At 42.7% G+C, this 18,200-nt stretch overlaps 1 protein-coding gene across 8 annotated transcripts in view; it reads right to left on the reverse strand.

Moving 5' to 3' along the window:
• Positions 1–3,775: 3,775 nt before the first annotated feature.
• Positions 3,776–18,200, reverse strand: part of LOC129249775 (protein Gawky) — a 174,459-nt gene continuing 160,034 nt past the window's right edge. For 6 of the 8 annotated variants that reach the window (XM_054889405.1, XM_054889401.1, XM_054889402.1 and 3 more), the window contains 9 exons: positions 8,698–9,397; positions 7,158–8,641; positions 6,731–7,096; positions 6,387–6,668; positions 6,148–6,323; positions 5,883–6,030; positions 5,612–5,817; positions 4,969–5,251; positions 3,776–4,913 (listed from right to left, as the gene is read on the reverse strand). In XM_054889405.1, coding sequence (XP_054745380.1) covers positions 4,179–4,913; positions 4,969–5,251; positions 5,612–5,817; positions 5,883–6,030; positions 6,148–6,323; positions 6,387–6,668; positions 6,731–7,096; positions 7,158–8,641; positions 8,698–9,397 — 4,380 coding nt within the window. In that variant the 3' untranslated portion in view covers positions 3,776–4,178. The remainder of the gene's footprint in view (positions 4,914–4,968; positions 5,252–5,611; positions 5,818–5,882; positions 6,031–6,147; positions 6,324–6,386; positions 6,669–6,730; positions 7,097–7,157; positions 8,642–8,697; positions 9,398–18,200) is intronic. The other 2 variants (XM_054889406.1, XM_054889407.1) reach the window with 2 other exon arrangements.

Here is an 18,200-nt window from a genome sequence, read left to right on the forward strand (position 1 = left end):
GTGGAAGCTGAGGAAGGTGTACATACTACCAAATATCATCTCAGCCCTCGGACTCGTGGAAACTCTTCAACTACCACAATCTTTAATTTTCGACATGCAGAAAGCAGTTTTATTCAATTCTTGTCATATAGTCCGAAACTTTTTACAGTAAACGTTTTTCCTGTTTGTAAAATTGTTAACTATTTATTTTATATAATATTTATATACGTATATTTAATTGTAATATTTTGTACCTGTTATAAATTATTGGCGTGCAGCTAAGCTGTAATAATAATAGTTTTCAAGTTGATGCATTTTGTACGGATTTTTCCAAGATCTTCGATAAAGTCTGCCACTCATCCTTAATCTCTAACTAATAAGTTTTGGGTTTCACTCTACTTTCCTCAAATAAATAAAGTCGTACCTTTTCAATCGTGGATGTGTAGTTGTTGTCGATTATATGTCTTATTATCCTTTTATAGACTCTTCCGGTGTCACTCAGAGCATTATTTCGGGCCCTTTGTTCTTTGTAAATTTCCTTTTAATAACATATCTGAATGTTTGAATTTGAGTTTCCTTTATATGCAGACGACTTAAAAATTCTTACAACTGTACATAACCTGTCTGATTCATATGATTTTCAATCAGACCTCAACAACGTCGTGGTATCGTTAACGTTCTCGATGCGCAACAAACTAGCCCTGTCTAGTGAACAGTTTATTACCCCACCTCTTACGTCACAGGAGCAACTCCTCGCAGCAATCTTGCTCCAAATACTTCTCCTCAGGGCTGGTATCGAATCCAACCCTCGGCCAGAGGTGTTCTATTGCTGCGTATGCCATGAATGGCTCCATCCGAATTCCACCTCGGTTAGGTCCAATAAGTGTGGAGCCACCTTAAGACCTGTTCAGGCTTTAAGACTCACAGGGAGTGGTCCACACGGTATGTGACCTCGTGTTGCTCCCGCCAGCAGGCATTTGATGCCTTAACGACTACTACTCCCCTGATAGGCCGGTACTGTAAACAACCGCCACAACCCATACCTCCACGGTAAGGAGCGTATCGGAGCAACAAAACTCCCCGGACATAGCTTATCTCTTTCCCTCCCGCTCCAACCCCAGTGCGGGGACAAACCAGCAGCTCTTGGTCCCCCACACAGTCTGTTCCGTGTGTCAGACCGGCATACCTCGGAACCTGACATCAGTCAAATGCAACTTTTACAATGGCTGGTGCCCCTTTCGGAGATTTTACGTCCGGCGCACCACCCGTGAGTGGACAACTGACTACGTTGAACCATGCTGCAGAGCTCTGCACCCGCAACCGCCCCACGTGGCGCGGCCACCCACCACCATCAGGCCGCAACAACTACAGCGCGGAATGCACAGCAGGTCGAACGTAGGCAACCACACGCGTCCCTCACTCCGCGTGTTACAACAGCCTTAGATAGATCGACGAGATAGTTGGCTTTATGAGCAGACACAGTATTAAAATAGCTGCGGTTTAGGAAACCAAGCTGCACGCTAGGTCCTATCTGATCACCAGGGATGGATTAACGTGCACTAACATGATCCCGAGCGAGACAATTGTGATGGCCTAGCGTTCATAGTACACCACACAGTGCAGTATCGTCTCATTGATGAAGGCATCGACCGCAGGGACAGCACCTTAAAATGTCAAGGTATAGCTGTCCAGTCAGGCGATGCCGAGCTCGAACTATTTAATATTATATATACATACCCTCTGTCACCTGCTGCTCGGCAGGATATAACCCTGATATAGGTGCGCTCATCAGAGGTGAAAACCGAGTGGTTGTAGGTGACTTAAATGCGCATCACGATCTTTGGCATTGAAGCCTGCCAAATGATCGTAGGGGACAACTACTGGCAGAGCAGATAAACGAATCGACATTCAGCACTGTGAACGACGACGTCCCCACCAGAGAAACGGGTAGTTGCAGCAGCTCGCCTGACGTAACAATAGCTAGCGCTGGTCTGATAAATAGCATAACCTGGCGACATATGCTATCGCTCCCATCAGACCATTTGCCCACTATCTTCTCGATTCTCGAAGACCTGCCAACTTCGTTTCCACGAATCACCGGTCCTATTTTAACTTCAAAAAAGCTAATTGGGCCGGCTTCGCGGAATTCACAGAAGACACCTTCGCCGCTCTTCCCAACCCCTCCGATGTGCGCGTAAGCGAACGCGCATTTCGTTAAGTCATCCCCGCTGGAAGGTTCAAGGACATTCGTCCTTATTTCCCAGCCGAGGCAGCCAGCTTGGCAAACGAGCGTGACCACCTACGCCAGGTCGATCACGGAGATCTCCGCATAAGGGATCTCAATTTGGACATCCGGCAACAGGTAGAACAACATAAGTGGACCAAATGGGTTGAGCATCTGAAAACCTGCAATTTCTCCACTCGTGTGAGTAAGCTCTGGTCCACCGTAAGGTCCCTGTCGAACCCGACGAAGCACAACGACAAGGTGGCGCGATCTATTTTAGCCGACTTTTCACACTGCATCCTCCGGCCCACAGAACCAAGCGTCGTGCCACCAGACGGCCGTCTGCCTGAAATCGCCTGCCAACAATAACATCAAGCTACCAAAGATGTTGTTAGTTCGCCGAAGATCCTTCAGTGTGAAGTTAGGTGATTGAAGTGATTTCTTATGTGCTATTGTGCACTCATCCCAAACACTGAGCTTGCATTGGATCAACAATTTTCCCATTGCACTGGATCGAGAAATATTGCATGTTGGAGTATCAATTCTGTTTAAATTGAGTGGCAACATCAGGGCAGAATGTGCAGTACGACCGCTATCTAGAAGAGTCTCCGCGATTGCAGATGATGTTAACGCCAAAGTATGCCACATCTTGATCGAATAGTGTCCAAAATCAATGGAATGACAAAAGTTTCCCCTGTTCCTCCAGGTGCGTCCATCAAGAATAGACCACCAGTATTATTGTCCATGTTCGTACGTCGTCCTCTAGGCATTTTGGAATATGGACAGATTGGTGAATTTAACCTCAAATGCACGTTCCGCATAATTTACACTGTTCAACTTACCATCTTGAGGACAAATGCCTGCTGTTGATGTTGAATAAAAACTTGCACAATACGCGTGATTGATTTGATGGTTTCCAATTGAATTGTTAGGAAACGAATAACTTTAACCTCAATTTCGCAGTGAACACAATACCGGTTTTAAGTTAGCGCTTGAAAGAGCGTACGCATAATAAATGTCACATGAAATTAACTGGAAAAACAGTGGAAATCTGTTCGCGCGTTCTGGAGTTATAGCGCCAGGAAGGAAAACCCGACTTTATTAATATATTATAGATATATAACACCCTTTTTGGGTGTTTGACCGAGCTCCTCCTCCTATTTGTGGTGTTTGTCTTGATGTTGTTCCACAAATGGAGGGTCTACAGTTTCAAACCGACTCCGAACGGCATATATGTTTTGTGAGGAGCTTTTTTATGGCAGAAATACACTATGGACATTGCCTGCCGGGGGGCGGCCGGTATTAGAAAAAAACGTTTTCTTAATTTTGGTGTTTCGCCGAGATTCGAACGTACAACCTCTCTGAATTCCGAATGGTAGTCACGGCGGCCGCCTAACATAATATATGCATACTAACAAAAGCAAAAATAATGGAACTTCTTTCTGCAAATTTGTTCTCACCGTATTCATTGTAAAATTTGCCACAGAATTTATGGCAAGACTAAGTATATAAAGATATACACATTAACAGTAGTCTCAATTTTAAATCTAAAATTATAACAATTTATTACAGTTCTTTGCTTTTCATTATTTTTTATTTTGCATTTGTCTTGATTTTATAGGCTCAATAACAAATATGCTGTCTTCAATGAACCATTTCGGCAAATTAAGTGATAAATTATTTCTACACTTCACATAATTCGTATTAATTTTTAAAATAAATGTTTTGTAGCATAAGTGTGGCATTTAACCATAACTAATTTTATATTTAAAGTAATTTTCGTTTAATTTGATTGAAAATACAATCCTATGAACCACAAGAAAAAATTACATATAAAATTCTAAGTCCATTCGTCTATCAGTCAATCTGTATACCTTGTAATTCTGTTGTAACTTCATTTTTTGTCGAAAAGTTAAGATTAGTCAAGATTATATGAAATACAAATTTTGAACGCCTTATTCATCAAAGTGTAATTTTAGTCATCCACAATAGAACAAACAAATTTCGAAATATAATCATATTCATCCCTACCAGATGGTCTTGGCTGACTTTGTGTTTGACGCCATGCAGGGGCAGCCACAACGCTATTATTTCCGACAACACTATTTGATGTTGCATTTGAACTGCTATTTCCGCTACTAATATTACTATTTCCACTTTTACCACCGTTCGAACTGCAAGCACCAGAACTGGGTTGACTTTGATTATTTCCACTGTTGCCATTGCCTCCAGTGCTGCCATTATTCATCGCATTACTTCCGCATCCATTACCGCCCGAGCCGCTCACCACCGAATGGTTAGCCATGCTGCAGTTACCATTGCCACCACTCACACCACCAACATTATTGCAGGGGCCTCCATTATTATTACCACTGTTAGAAGATAGAGAACCATTTCCTCCTGCAACACTCCCACCACTATTCGACGTAGGGTTGCTCGAATTACCGCCATTTCCCGTTAAACCAGACCCGGAAACACTGTTAGACGTCTGAGGCAAATGCTGTAAAATACTTTGAACTTCATTTTCACTCGGTGACTCTGCACAAATTGTAGTGCTACCGAGAACACAGTTATTCAATGTCATTTGGGCTTTGTTTGCTTCCTCACGTGTTGCATATTTACATAAGGCAATTCCTTGATTTAAATATAAGTGAAAATTAGCAAGTGGGCCATGCTGCATACATAAGGTACGTAATGTTGAGCCATCAATCTTGAAAAGAAGTTAAAATAAGATGAAATAACAAAAATAAATAAGGACTAAGTACCTGTGCGGTTAAATTTTTGAGTAGTAACCATGTAGAATTCCACCCTGAATTCGACGTAGTCCAACCAGAATTGTTATTGGGAACTCCACGGCCACCAGTAACGATCCATCCATTTGAACTGCCAGCAACTACGGAGGAGGAATTTGTAACGGATTGTACGCCAGTTCCTGATACGCCTGCTCCTTTGCCTGAACCCAAACCGGGTGGTGGACCCCGCGATGTCTTGTTCATTGAACTGGCCCATAATTCCGAGGGGGTGCATTGTTGCGGACTATCGGACCAACTATATTTAATTAGTACATATATGCATGTATAAAAAGTATCAGAGTACTATATATCCAAGACATAAAAAGTATATTTAGAATCCATCCAAGTTTATAAACTCCAAAACACGCATTATGGCAAAATTTAAAATGAGTAAATTTAAGTTATAAATAAAATATTGGTATTTGAAGAATAAGATTTGTTTGATTCAAATTCCGCTAAACTTTTTTCGTTTGCGTAAAATTTTTAACGTAGTCATTTATATATTGAAATTTTATCTCGCAAGTATAGCACATGCTATAACGTACCACTAGGTTTTTGATTTTCGGCAAATACTAATGTTTTATTTTAAACTTTTGAAACCAGAGATTCTCGCTACCTTTGAAAGTTTTGATTGCTTGATGATGGATTAAAGCTCCATGTCGATGAGGATAAGCTTAATGGTGTTAAATCAGTCGGTGAACTTTTGCTAGGGTTCGCAAAAATATCAGCTTCTTTTGGCGTCGAATTAATAGACAATGGAGATCTAGCTACACTGCCAGGAGTTATACTAGGATCGTCTTCTATACTCTTAATCTGCGAGCCCTTAAAGATGTTGTAGAATGTATTTGTGAAAACGACTATTAACTATCGTCTAAAAATTAAACTACCTTCCACGGTTTTCCTGGTTCAAACTCCTGAACTAAATCAGTGTACGTCGCAGCAGGCGTAGGTTGTGCAACGGACCAGTCTTTATTCTCAGTTTCTGTAGATGAGTCTGGCCAACCGTCGCCAATACTTCGCCCAGTCGACCAAGTGCTAGGAAGTAATACGTTTTATAATAACTTTGAAATTGTACTCTACCACAAACTGTTTAATTATTACATCCAAAACGTTCTACGTATAGAGAAAATTATTTAAAATTGAAATGCATACCCATCATTTTGTAGACCTAGGGGGCCCATAGTATTCCCAGAAGCGTTTAAGTTTTGTTTGGATGCTCCCGGTGCCCGAGAAAAATCTGCACTTTCAGACGTTATATCCTTTTCCGGAAGTTTCCACTGATTTATAAGTTTTGACTGCGAATTTGGACCAGTTGGATAGCCACTATGCTGAAATTTTGTAAAACAAATAAAAAAGGGGTCAGATTTCTCATAAGCATTAGCTCAAGTTACCTTAGCCAAGTTCATTTCTGAAAAGTTGCTCTGTAAAGCATTTATGGCATCATGCTGCCCTCTAATATATTCTAGGTTCGAACTGTTGACATGTGCTGCAGAATGCTGCGCATTTTGCGGCATAGACTGCTGCTTCTGTTTCAGTATGAACGCCTGTTGTGCGTTTATTTGATTTTGTAAATTTTGGATTTGCTGTTTATATTTGGCAATAGCATAACTTATTTGTGAATTATTGGCATTGTTGCCACCACGTGTCAAAGACTGCTGTGCCGCTTGAAGGTGCTGAAAATAGTTCACATTTAAAAGTAGCCACAAACGAAATCAAATAAAAACATTAATCTTACTTTAATATTTGTTAATAATTGATATAAAAGTACAAGCATTGAGGATGGCAAAGGCTCTGATAAAATTTGGCTGGATAGGTAACCACTATGAACAGCTAACTGAATTTGCTGTACAAGAACGCGTAACTGTTGAGTGGATGGCTGGCTGGTACTATTTGAAGCTGCATTCACAGCCGCAGTAACATTAGCAACTCCCTGTCCGAAAGCCACAGCAGGATTCATGGTCTGCGGTCCACTTGCAACATTGTGTGGTGCTGAATTTAGATACTTTTGCACTGGAAGTGGCTGTATCGAATTGAGCGCTGCTAGATTTGAATTATTGCCGCTGGCACTAACAGTGTTACCGCTCATATTGTTTAAGATATTCTAAAAAACAAATAAAAAATTAAAAATGTTGATCAATCTGTAATTTTAAAATAGAAATTACCGGAGGGAATGGCATAGTGGGCTGAGTGGCCGTTGGTGGATAGCGTCCTGGGAAGCTACCACCAGGATTAGGATGATCAGCATATGAGCCAAGGGGGTCTTCGTGTCTTCTCCAATCCATTGACATTGTGGCATTAGCCCGGAGTAAATCCGCGGCTTCTTCGATGTTCATATTGGCGCTAATTAGAGCTCGTTCCACATCCTCCTTTTTAAAGCCATTTTCCACAAGTACACGATATTGTTTACTCTGTTTGATCACATCTGTATTCAAGTTAGTAATGTTAACATTAACGCCTCCTATTTTTTGTTGAGTTTTTCCTACAATGCCGCCGTGAGCACTCCAGTCTGATGACAGATCGGCACCATCATTACCTCCACCCGTACCCCATCCCGTCGCACCACCTGCCATTTTATTTTGATTTTTGTTCCAAGATGCAGATGGATCATTCCAAGAGTTAGTGCCACCAACGCTGACACCCAATTGTGCTATACCTGCACTAGTTTTATCATCCATCCAATTAACACCAGAGTTCGGGCCCATATTGTGGTTTGCTTCATCACCCCATGATGCCGCATTACGGGCATTCACATTTGGATTGCCTGCATGTACCCACATGGTATTATCAGGTTTATGCTGATTGACAGCAATACCAGGTCCTACACCAGAACCCAGCCGTCCTGGAGGACCAACACTGCTTATGGAATTGTTCGTATTACCACCAACGACTGGTGCATTTAGTACCCCTTGGTTGTTTCCCAATCCATTTCCGGATCCGCTACCAAGGCCAGCTACCGTATTTGGCGTATTCTGGTTACCTACTGTATTTCGCGTTAAATGTCTATTCATTGGATCGGAAATATCTTTCCAATGAGAACCACTAGGTACTCGAGACTGCTGTCCCCATAAAGATGTTCCGTCGTCATAGTTGGGTATATTACGTCGCTGCGGTGGAGGCGATGGTTCCTCCCACCCAGTGACTTTACCTGTCATTGAAGAAATATCTTTTGGTCCAACAATCGCTGAAGATGCGCCCCAATGGGCATTAACACTACCACTTACACCGCCCGCATTGACCCCACCTGCCCCTAAACCAGCTACACCTCCACCGGTAACTACAGCACCAGTAGACACACCGGAGCCTACGCTAACCCCGGGTCCCACTATTTTATTTAGTGCGGGTATTTGATTATGTGCTATAGAATGGTGTTGTCCCCACATTTCCGACGTGCCATTCAAACGCCCCGAAATTCCTCGAGGATCACCACGTATGGGGTCACGAGGATCTAACATGCGTAACTCCCGAGGCTCAGCAGCTGTACCTCGCATTTGATCACGTGGGTCAACTCCACGCATAGCTATTGCACCGCTCACAGCCCCACTACTCATTTCACGTGAATCACTCCAATTATTACCAGCAGAATTATTGGCTGCCGCCGCATTTACACTACCAGGCACATTTACGCCAGGGCCACCGGCAGAACCACCTTAAATACAAGTCACATTACCTTAGTATTTAATAATTTGTTGTTGATATACCAACCTACGACAGACACACTGCCTACGTTTACAGATGGCGTTCCTGTAGCGTTAGCAGCTGCACCGACGCCGACACCTACAGAGCTTTGACCCCATTGCGGCCCATTTCCAGGACCATTGGCACCTACACCCGTCGAACTAACTCCAGTTACACCCACAACACCTGCAGTTGATGGATTATTTGATGAACCAGTCCAAACGCTGCTACTGTCCGCACCGTCATCGTCTTCTCCCCATGTTCCACCTAAATTCGACGATGGTGTATGACCCCATGGTGTCTTTTGAACTGGTTGAGTTGGTGGCTGACCACCGTTGCGTAAATTTAATTCCCATAGGTCAGTACCATTATTTATAGTAGGTTTCCACATCGTTGGTCCACCAGATGGATCTTTGCTTGTTGGCTCAGGTGAACTAGGCACTTCCCAATTCGTGTCCTGATTAACGTGCTGGCAACCCCAACCATCCTGAGAAAAAAGCGCCTCTCGCATTGTGTTCAATTGTTCTAATTGATTTTTAGCAGCTGCTGCAGAAGTACCACCACCAACTAATCCAACACTGCCCGTGCTAATGCCACCATTATTATTATTCGAATTCGGACCACTTGTGCCAGAGTTACAGCTGCTACTGTTATTTGTCTTAGTATTATTAGTGCTACTGTTATTGTTATTACTGGTCCCACCGTTATTACTGTTGCTTTGTCCAGGCTAAAAACATATGCCAAAAATTAAAAAAAATTACAGAAAATATTTATATGCAATTCTAATACAAATGCTTGTCGGCTTTATTTCATTTTTAATTCGTATATATTAAAAAAGTATGATTTCAATTTCCCATTATCTAGTTTCAACTCTTCCGCGGTAACTCTTCAAGCAACAATAGGCTTCCTCTTTTCGACAAGCGTTAGCAAGTAGCGAATAACTGTAGCAACAGGTATAACTAACTTTTCTGGTAGCCCAGCATAAATTTACATTTATTTGTAAAATAGTGAGTTATACCAGTTTTTTGAGTATAACCACACTCGCTACCAGCAAATTTACATGCAAATTTTTCTTCAAATGAGCCTGGCAGAGAAGTGACGAATAGAAGAGGCAAAAAAAGTCCTCCTTCTCACAACAGTCGGTTCCTATTCCCCAACCAAATGCACAGTAAAACTTGCAATCACAACAACAGCAGCAACCAACATCATTCTCTCACTCCCAAATCGACCACTATCCAAAAGATCCCTGAGCAAGATTTCTCACAATCAACTTTACAGGTCGATACGAAATACAGATCTTTGCGGTGCATGGAACTATTAAAAATTAAAATATTATATCCTATAAATATCCACTCAGGCGATGCCAAAGTCGAATTTTCTGATGTACATATGTACCACCTGTCACCTTTTGCCATGATATTAGAGAGGTACCAAAGAGTTCATATCCTGCAAAACAATACAGTACCGCCGGCCAATCAAAAGGATGCAATTTTCCCGATATCTCTAATCTCCCTAATAATGAAGAACCTGTTACTTTCGTTATTCATCTGAGGGCAGAAACACAGAAGCACGATTTACGTACAGTGAAATGTTTCTGAGTGTTATATATTTAACTAGCTGACCCGGCGAACTTTGTTCCGCCCTAGAGGCAATAAAAAAGCAGATTTTTGATTTTATTAAGTTAATTTTTTTATTAATCAAGTATTTCAATGAAACTTTAATAGACTGCACTCTTCAGCTAAGTACCTTGTGATACACGACATTTTTTGTTTTATTATCAGCTGCAAGAACAAACAACGCAGATGGTTTTCCGACCCACGAACATGCCACATATAATTGACCATGTGAGAAACATTGATTTTCTAGATTCAGACCACAAACTTTCGAGGATTGGCCTTGTGATTTGTTAATGGTCATGGCGAATGCAAGACGGATCGGAAATTGAAGTATTTTAAACTCAAACGGAAGATCGGTTAGGATCATCGGGATCCTCGGAATGAGAACTTCTTATCCTTCGAATTTTCCTTTGAGTATCGTCGCGTAAATCACATTGTTCATCAATTTATTTACCACCAAACGCGTACCGTTGCAAAATTTTGGTGTACTTATGTTTCGAAGCATGATTACTACGGAGCCAACTTTTAGGCGTAAATTGTGCGACGGTAAGCCAGGCACATCCAAGGAGTTTAAAAATTCAATGTATTGTTCCAATGATACCATTTTGAATTATGTAGTTTAGGTCATCTGCAGGTTTATTCTTAGCCGCTAAAATTGCTCGCTCACTCAACCATTTATTATTTTTGTAGTTATTAATGATGTTTGGGAGTACTTTATTGATAAGTTCGTCTTTCGATGAGAAAATGTTACAGAAATTCTGAGGAACTGATATCAATCCACTCGATTCGTCGACAGGTACTCGACCATTACCGATAGTCAGTAATTGCTCAGAGAAATCTTCAGTATCATTAAGTAATGCAACTCTCATGTTTGTTGTCAGCTGAAGTTTCTTCACATAGCACCATAGATTTGATGATTTGAGGCAAGCGTTTATTTCGTCAGCAGCCGTTGATCTTGGAATTACTGGCAGTGTTTGGCGGAATAATGGCAATATCACTCTTCCACTAAGGCAGCACAATCCGGGCGTTTCTCCGGAAAACTTCAATGCGTCACAATACTCGCAAACAACGTTCATTGGCCCAATGCAGACGCTTAGATACAAGCAGTAATCAGTGCTGCAATCATATCGAAACGCTGCTCGATTCAAATCAGCACTTGATAATTTTCTTCTAGTACATCGAAAATGATCTACTTGTTGAACTCTGTTATTTGCTCGTCGACTTCGCTTTGCCAACTGAGCCGTTTCACGGGCTGTCTCGCTTTGCTCTTATGATTGAGAAGCACGAAGTCGAGCCATACTAACGCGGCGCTCTTCACGGGCAATTCCTTCTGCTTCTTCAGTCGTTTCATTCGCAATGTTTCGTATCCTTCTTGCATTACGGCTTTGTCGGGAAAAATTCGATCGTCTTGGTCGCGGCATTGATAATGATGATTCAAAGAGAATACAAATTTCTGTGATTATATATTTCTGACAAAATTTATATTATCAAATTTTCTACTTAACCATAAACCAAATAACGTTTAGCTGTCATTTGCGTTTTGTTATTCCATATCAGATGCGTTTTTGTTATACCACATTTTATAGTGACTTCACGGAAACGCGTTCGAATGGGATAAAAAGTATCCTATGTCCGCCTCCTGGTTCTAAGCTACTTCTCCACCAATTTTCAGCCAAATCGGTTCAGCCGTTCTGGAGTTATAAATAGTGTAACTAACATGACTTTCTTTTATATATGTATATAGGTTGACAAATTTTTAATTCTTAATTTTTAGTTAATCAAAAAATTTTAGAATAAGAAAAAATACCATACAATGCAATAAACAATAAACAAACAACAGTGGCTCAATAAAGAACTCGGTCATACATAGCATGCAGCTTCAAATTCAATATTATTGTAAGAAATGCCAGTCAAATATTTTTATTTTTTATATTTTTCTATTGGGTATTCAATTAGGATTTTAAAAATAGTACGACGGGATAAAACGTTTCAAAAAAAACAATATCCGTGGAAAATTTGAAGAAATCGAGACGACCAAAACTGTTTTCAGATGCAAATGAACGGTGGATACTGCAACAAATTAAGAAAAATCCAAATTTGAGCGCTGCTAAGCTCGCAACACGCAACAAGCACTTAATGTCCGTCTATGGGTTATGTACAACTGCCGTAAAATACTTTAAACAGCTCCACAATCTCCAGACATCAATGTAAATAAACATTTGTGGGCTCATTTGGAAGCCAACTAAAAAGCATATTATAAGAAACAAGAAAGACCTACAAGCTGGTATTAAAGAAGAAGCTGGTCGAATCCATGCCAAGAAGACTGAATGCTATGAGAAAAAATTAAGGTTTGCCGATTAATCATTAATTATATTGTTCTTTCTTAAATATTATTTGCCTAACTCAACTTTATATAAATGTTCGAGTTCTTTTTTTGTCATGCATTTTGCTAAGTTTTTGTTGTTTGTGTTTTCTATGTACGAATGAGTTGAAGTTTGTTTTGTAGTTTTGAAAAATACACTTGAAGATCGAAAGTAGATCTGACACATAAACGCATGAAACTTGCATTTTAATATACATAGTATATTTTTAGTTTTAAAAACATATCATTTGGGTGTCCGAGTTCTTTATTGAGCCACTGCAGTTAGAAAACGATGTCTTCTATCAATGAATGTATTGATTATAATATTAAAAGCTATCAATATTTAGTTTTTTAAACTACTGACAATGTTAAGTACACTTTAAACATTAAGTCCTTCAATATAAAGAAAATAAAAGTTTAGGAAAACATACTTCTCTATAGAATATTTTGCACATATTGTAAATTAATAGTCAATATTTATTAGAATAAGAACAACAATAATTTAAGCCAAAAGATTATTTCAAAATTTAATTCTGATCTCAGAAAAAATCAAGTTACGTCGGCCATACAAATACAAAGAATTGCTCGATATAACATTCTAAGTTCGCTGATTTCAGTATAGAACACTTTAACATACTCCTCTCTATGCTTGAAAGTAATATGGAAAAATATTTTGCAACTTTTGGTTTCAATTAAGCCTGTTAAAGTTTTTTGTATCAAAAAAAAATATTATGTAAATTAATATTCGACAATTTGTAGCAAACTACAAATCTGAAGCATTGTTATTTGAGGGAAATCGCAGTTCATCAATTTCCAGGGTCGGGGAAAAGTTACTTCCTGAAAATCATTCAATTTTTTACACGAAATATTTTATACTTTATACTGACTTTTTCTGATTTTTGAAACTATTTATTTTTTAACAGCAATTTCTTAATTTATTTATTTTCGTCTAAGATTATGTATATGCAGCTTATAAATTCTTTAGTTAAAATTTCGTTAACAAATTACTTTTATTATCATAACAGCAGACGTGAGGTGTAATTTCGAAACACGAATCTATCTAAATAAAGTACATTTTTCTAATTATAATTCGATTTATTTTATTACATACATATATAAGTATAATTGGAGTTTACACCCTTTTTGCGTGTTTGGCCGAGCTCCTCCTCCTATTTGTGGCATGCGTCTTGATGTTGTTTCTACAGTTTCAAGCCGACTCCGACCGGCAGATATTTTTTATGAGAAGCTTTTTCATAACAGAAATACACTCGGAGATTTGCCATTCACTGCCGAGAGGCGACTGCTCTTAGAAAAAACGTTTTCTTCATTTTGGTCTTTCACCGAGATTCGAAACTACGTTCTCTCTGAATGGTAGTTGTTGTTTTAACAGCATAGTTAGCCCTGTCAGTGTAAGTATATCATCGGTCGTCTTCGTCTAGCTCATCTAAGGGTAGGCCCAGGAAACATGCTGTTTCGACAGGTTGGGTCCAGAGGGAGAGGGGGGTTAGATGAGCCGGTTTGAGGGGGCATGTGAAGAGGTGGTTAGTGTCGTGCGGGGTACCTTCACATGCCGGACATGTGTTTGGTATGTCGGAGTCGATTCTGGATATGTAGGAGTTTAACCTGCTACAATATCCAGAACGTAATTGTGCCAATGTTACACGAGTCTCACGGGGAAGCTGGAGCTCTTCATCTGCGATAGGTGGTGGTTGGACTCCGATTACGCCATTCACAGGACGGGAGTTCATGAAGGTGGTAACAGTCTCCCGGTGAATGTCGTTTATTGACTGTCTAAATACTGTCCGGTCCAGTAGGTTTCTGGCAGTTTTGTCCTGGAGTTCGTCAACGTAGTCTAGGAGGTGTCTCCTGACGTGCCTGGGAGGCGGCTCAGGCTCAAGCAGGTGTCTACAGGGGTGAAACCTGCGGTAACACCCCAGCAGGAACTGCTTGCGGAGCAGTTTGTTGTGCTCCGCTACTGGGAGAATTTGTGCCTCGTTGTGAAGATGTTGGATGGGTGACATTAGGAGGCACCCGGTCGCTGTCCGAATGGCGGTATTTTGACATGTCTGTAGCTTTGTCCACTGCGAATCACTAGTTCCAGGCGACCAGACAGGCGCAGCATAGTTTAGAACCGGCCGGCTAATTGCCTTAAATGTCGAAAGCAACAGTTCTTTGTCTTTGCCCCAAGTGCTGCCGGCCAGCGATTTGAGGACCTTGTTGCGATTTTGGACTTTTGCGGCAATTGCGGTTGTATGCGCAGAGAAGGAGAGCAAGCTGTCAAAGGTTACACCCAAAATTTTGGGGTTATTTACAGTCGGAATTGGTGTGTCTTCGAAATTGGTGTGTCGTCGACTTTTACCTTAAGGGACAGCTTGACCTCCTTTGTCCAGGTGGTGAAAAGGGTCGCCGTGGACTTGGTGGGGGAAAGTTGGAGATCCCTCGCAGTGAAAAAGCGAGAAAGGTCGGTGAGGTACACTTTGGAACACAGGCCATCGATGTCATTGCCCGACGCCATTATCGTGCAATCGTCAGCGTATGAGATCAGGGAAACTCCCGCTGGTGGTTGGGGGAGCTTCGAGATGTAGAAGTTAAAAAGCAAGGGTAAAAGGACGCCACCCTGCGGTACGCCTTGCTTAATCTTCCTCTGCTTTGATATTTGATCTCGAAAAATCACTGACGAGTGCCGACCGCTCAGGTAGTTTGCGGACCACCTCTTCAGCCCTGGCGGGAGTGTCGACTGATAAATATCATCTAGTAGCGTGGAATGGCTGACTGTATCGAAAGCCTTCTTTAGGTCCAACGCTACTAGGACAGTCCTCTCGCAGGGGCGGTTTTGGTTAAGCCCGCGATTTATCTGGACGTTTATGGCGGTGAGTGCAGTGGTGGTGCTGTGCACTCGTCGGAATCCGTGCTGATGTGGGGCTGGGGCCAGGTGTGTCGTGTAGAGTGGGAGTAGGAGGGCTTCAAGTGTCTTCACTACTGGGGAAAGGAGAGTTATCGGCCGATAAGACTCCCCTTGGTTGGCGGGTTTCCCAGGTTTCAGTAGTGGGACCACTCTCCCTGCTTTCCACTTGTCAGGGATGATTAGAGTGGCCAGGGACAAATTGAAGACCCTTGTGAGGAATCATACTCCCAGGGGTCCCAGATGCTTCAGCATCAGCGCGTTTAATCCGTCAAGGCCAATGACTTTCGATGATTTCGAATTGTTGATGGCCCCCTGAACCTCATCACCGGAGAAAGTAAGTAGCGCACTGTCGTTCGTCAGTTTGTGCAGCCTTCTGGTAACACGACGTTTGGTTCTGTCGCCCGGAGGATATAGTATGAACAGCCGGTTAAAATAGCTCGCACATCTCTTCGGGTCCGACGAAGTACAGCCGTTGAAGGTGATAGCCACCTTGTCGTTGTGCTTCGTCGGGCTCGACAGGGACCTAACGGTGGACCAGAGCTTACTCACCCCGGAGGTGAGGTTACAGGTCTTCAGGTGCTCAACCCATTTAGTCCGCTTATGTTGATTTACCAGTTGCCGGATCTCCAAATTGAGATCCCTTATGCGGGAATCCCCGGGATCGGCCTGGCGTAGGTGGTCACGCTCATTTGCTAAACTGGCTGCTTCGGCTGGGATATGAGAACGGATGTCCTTATAACTTCCAGCTGGAATGAAGCGAGCCGCAGCAGCTGTGAGCACCTTGCGGAATGCGCGTTCGCCTACGCGCACATCAGTGGGGATGGGAAGAACGGCGAAGGTGTCCTCAGTGAATTCCGTGAAGCCGGCCCAATTAGCTTTTTTAAAGTTAAAATAGGACCGGTGATTCGCGGAAACAAAGTCGGCAGGTCTCTCAATCGAGACGATAATGGGCAAGTGGTCTGATGCAAGCGATAGCATAGGTCGCCACGTTATGCTATTTATCAGACCCGCGCTAGCTATTGTTAGGTCAGGCGAGCTGCTACAATTGCCCACTACCCTGGTGGGGGCGTTGTCGTTCACAATGCTGAATGTCGATTCGTTTATCTGCTCTGCCAATTGCTGTCCCCTACGATCATTTGGCAGGCTTGAATGCCAAAGATCGTGATGCGCATTAAAGTCACCTACAACCAATCGGTTTTCACCTCTGATGAGCGCACCTATATCAGGGTGATATCCTGCCGGGCAGCAGGTGACAGGGGGTATATAGACGTTAAATATTTCGAGCTCGGAATCGCCTGACCGGACAGCTATGCCTTGACATTCTAAGGTGCTGTCCCTGCGGTCGATTCCTTCATCGATGAGACGATACTGCACTGTGTGGTGGACTATAAACGCTAGGCCACCACCATTGTCTCGTTCGCGATCGTGTCTGTGCACGTTATAGCCGTTCCTGGTAATCAGAGATGACCTAGCGCGCAACTTTGTTTCTTGGACCGCAGCTATTTTAATACTGTGCCGGCTCATAAAGTCAACTATCTCGTCGACCTTACTCGTAAGTCCGTTGCAGTTAAACTGGAGAAGCTTGAAGCTTCTCGGTGAGGTCAGTGTAATCCGGGGGGTAAGGGACGCGTGGGGTTGTCTACGTTGGACCTGCTGCGCAATCCACTGTGGTTGTTGCGGCCTGATGGTGGTGGGCGGCCGCGCCTCCGGGGGCGGTAGTGGGTGCAGAGCTCTGTAGCAGGGGGCAACGTAGGCAGTTGTCCACTCACGGGTGGTGCGCAGGCCGGAACATCTCCAAAAATGGCACCAGCCATTGCAGGAATTGCACTGGACTGATACCAGATTCCGAGGTATTACGGTCTGACACACGGAACAGACTGTACGGGGGACCAGGAGCTGCTGGTTTCTCCCCGCACTGGGGTTGGAGCAGGAAGGAATGGGAGGGGTTGAACGGGAGTTGTGTTGCTCCGATAGGCTCCTCACCGTGGAGGTGTGAGTTGTGGTGGCGGTTGGTAGTGCCGGCCTATCAGGGGGTGTAGTAGCCGTGGAGGCATCAGATGCCTGCTAGCGGGAGCAACACGTGGCCACATACCGTGTGGACCACTCCCTGTGCGACTTAAGGCCTGAACAGGTCTTAAGGTGGCTCCACCTGTTGCACTTATTGCACCTAACCGAGGTGGAGTTCGGGTGAAGCCGTTTATGGCAGACGCAGCAGTAGATTACTTCTGGCCCACGGTTGGATTCGACTCCAGCCCTGAGGAGAAGCATTTGGAGCAAAATTGCTGCGAGAGTTTGCTCCTGTGACGTAAGAGGTGGGGTGATATACGATAGACTAGACAGGGCTAGTGTACTGGGGCGGCAGCCCTTGGTCGGGAAAAACCCGAGTCATTCCGGTAACGTAGAACCGGCTGCCAAACCCGGGTGCCCAACGGAGGCCAGTTTAGCAGGATAAGAAACTTCGCAAACTGACTAGTAATTGTGACAATACCGAGCGAATGAGATACTAAAGCAAAAATATTATTTCGCCTTGACACCATATGACAAGATAAAACAAGGCGAAACAGCAGACGCCAGAAGATACGATTTGCCAAATCTAGAAATTACTCGAATTATAAATAAAACAAGGCGAAACAGCAGACGCCAGAAG

Source organism: Anastrepha obliqua, chromosome 6 (assembly GCF_027943255.1).
Source record: "Anastrepha obliqua isolate idAnaObli1 chromosome 6, idAnaObli1_1.0, whole genome shotgun sequence".
In the NCBI taxonomy this organism is placed as follows: Eukaryota; Metazoa; Arthropoda; class Insecta; order Diptera; family Tephritidae; genus Anastrepha; species Anastrepha obliqua.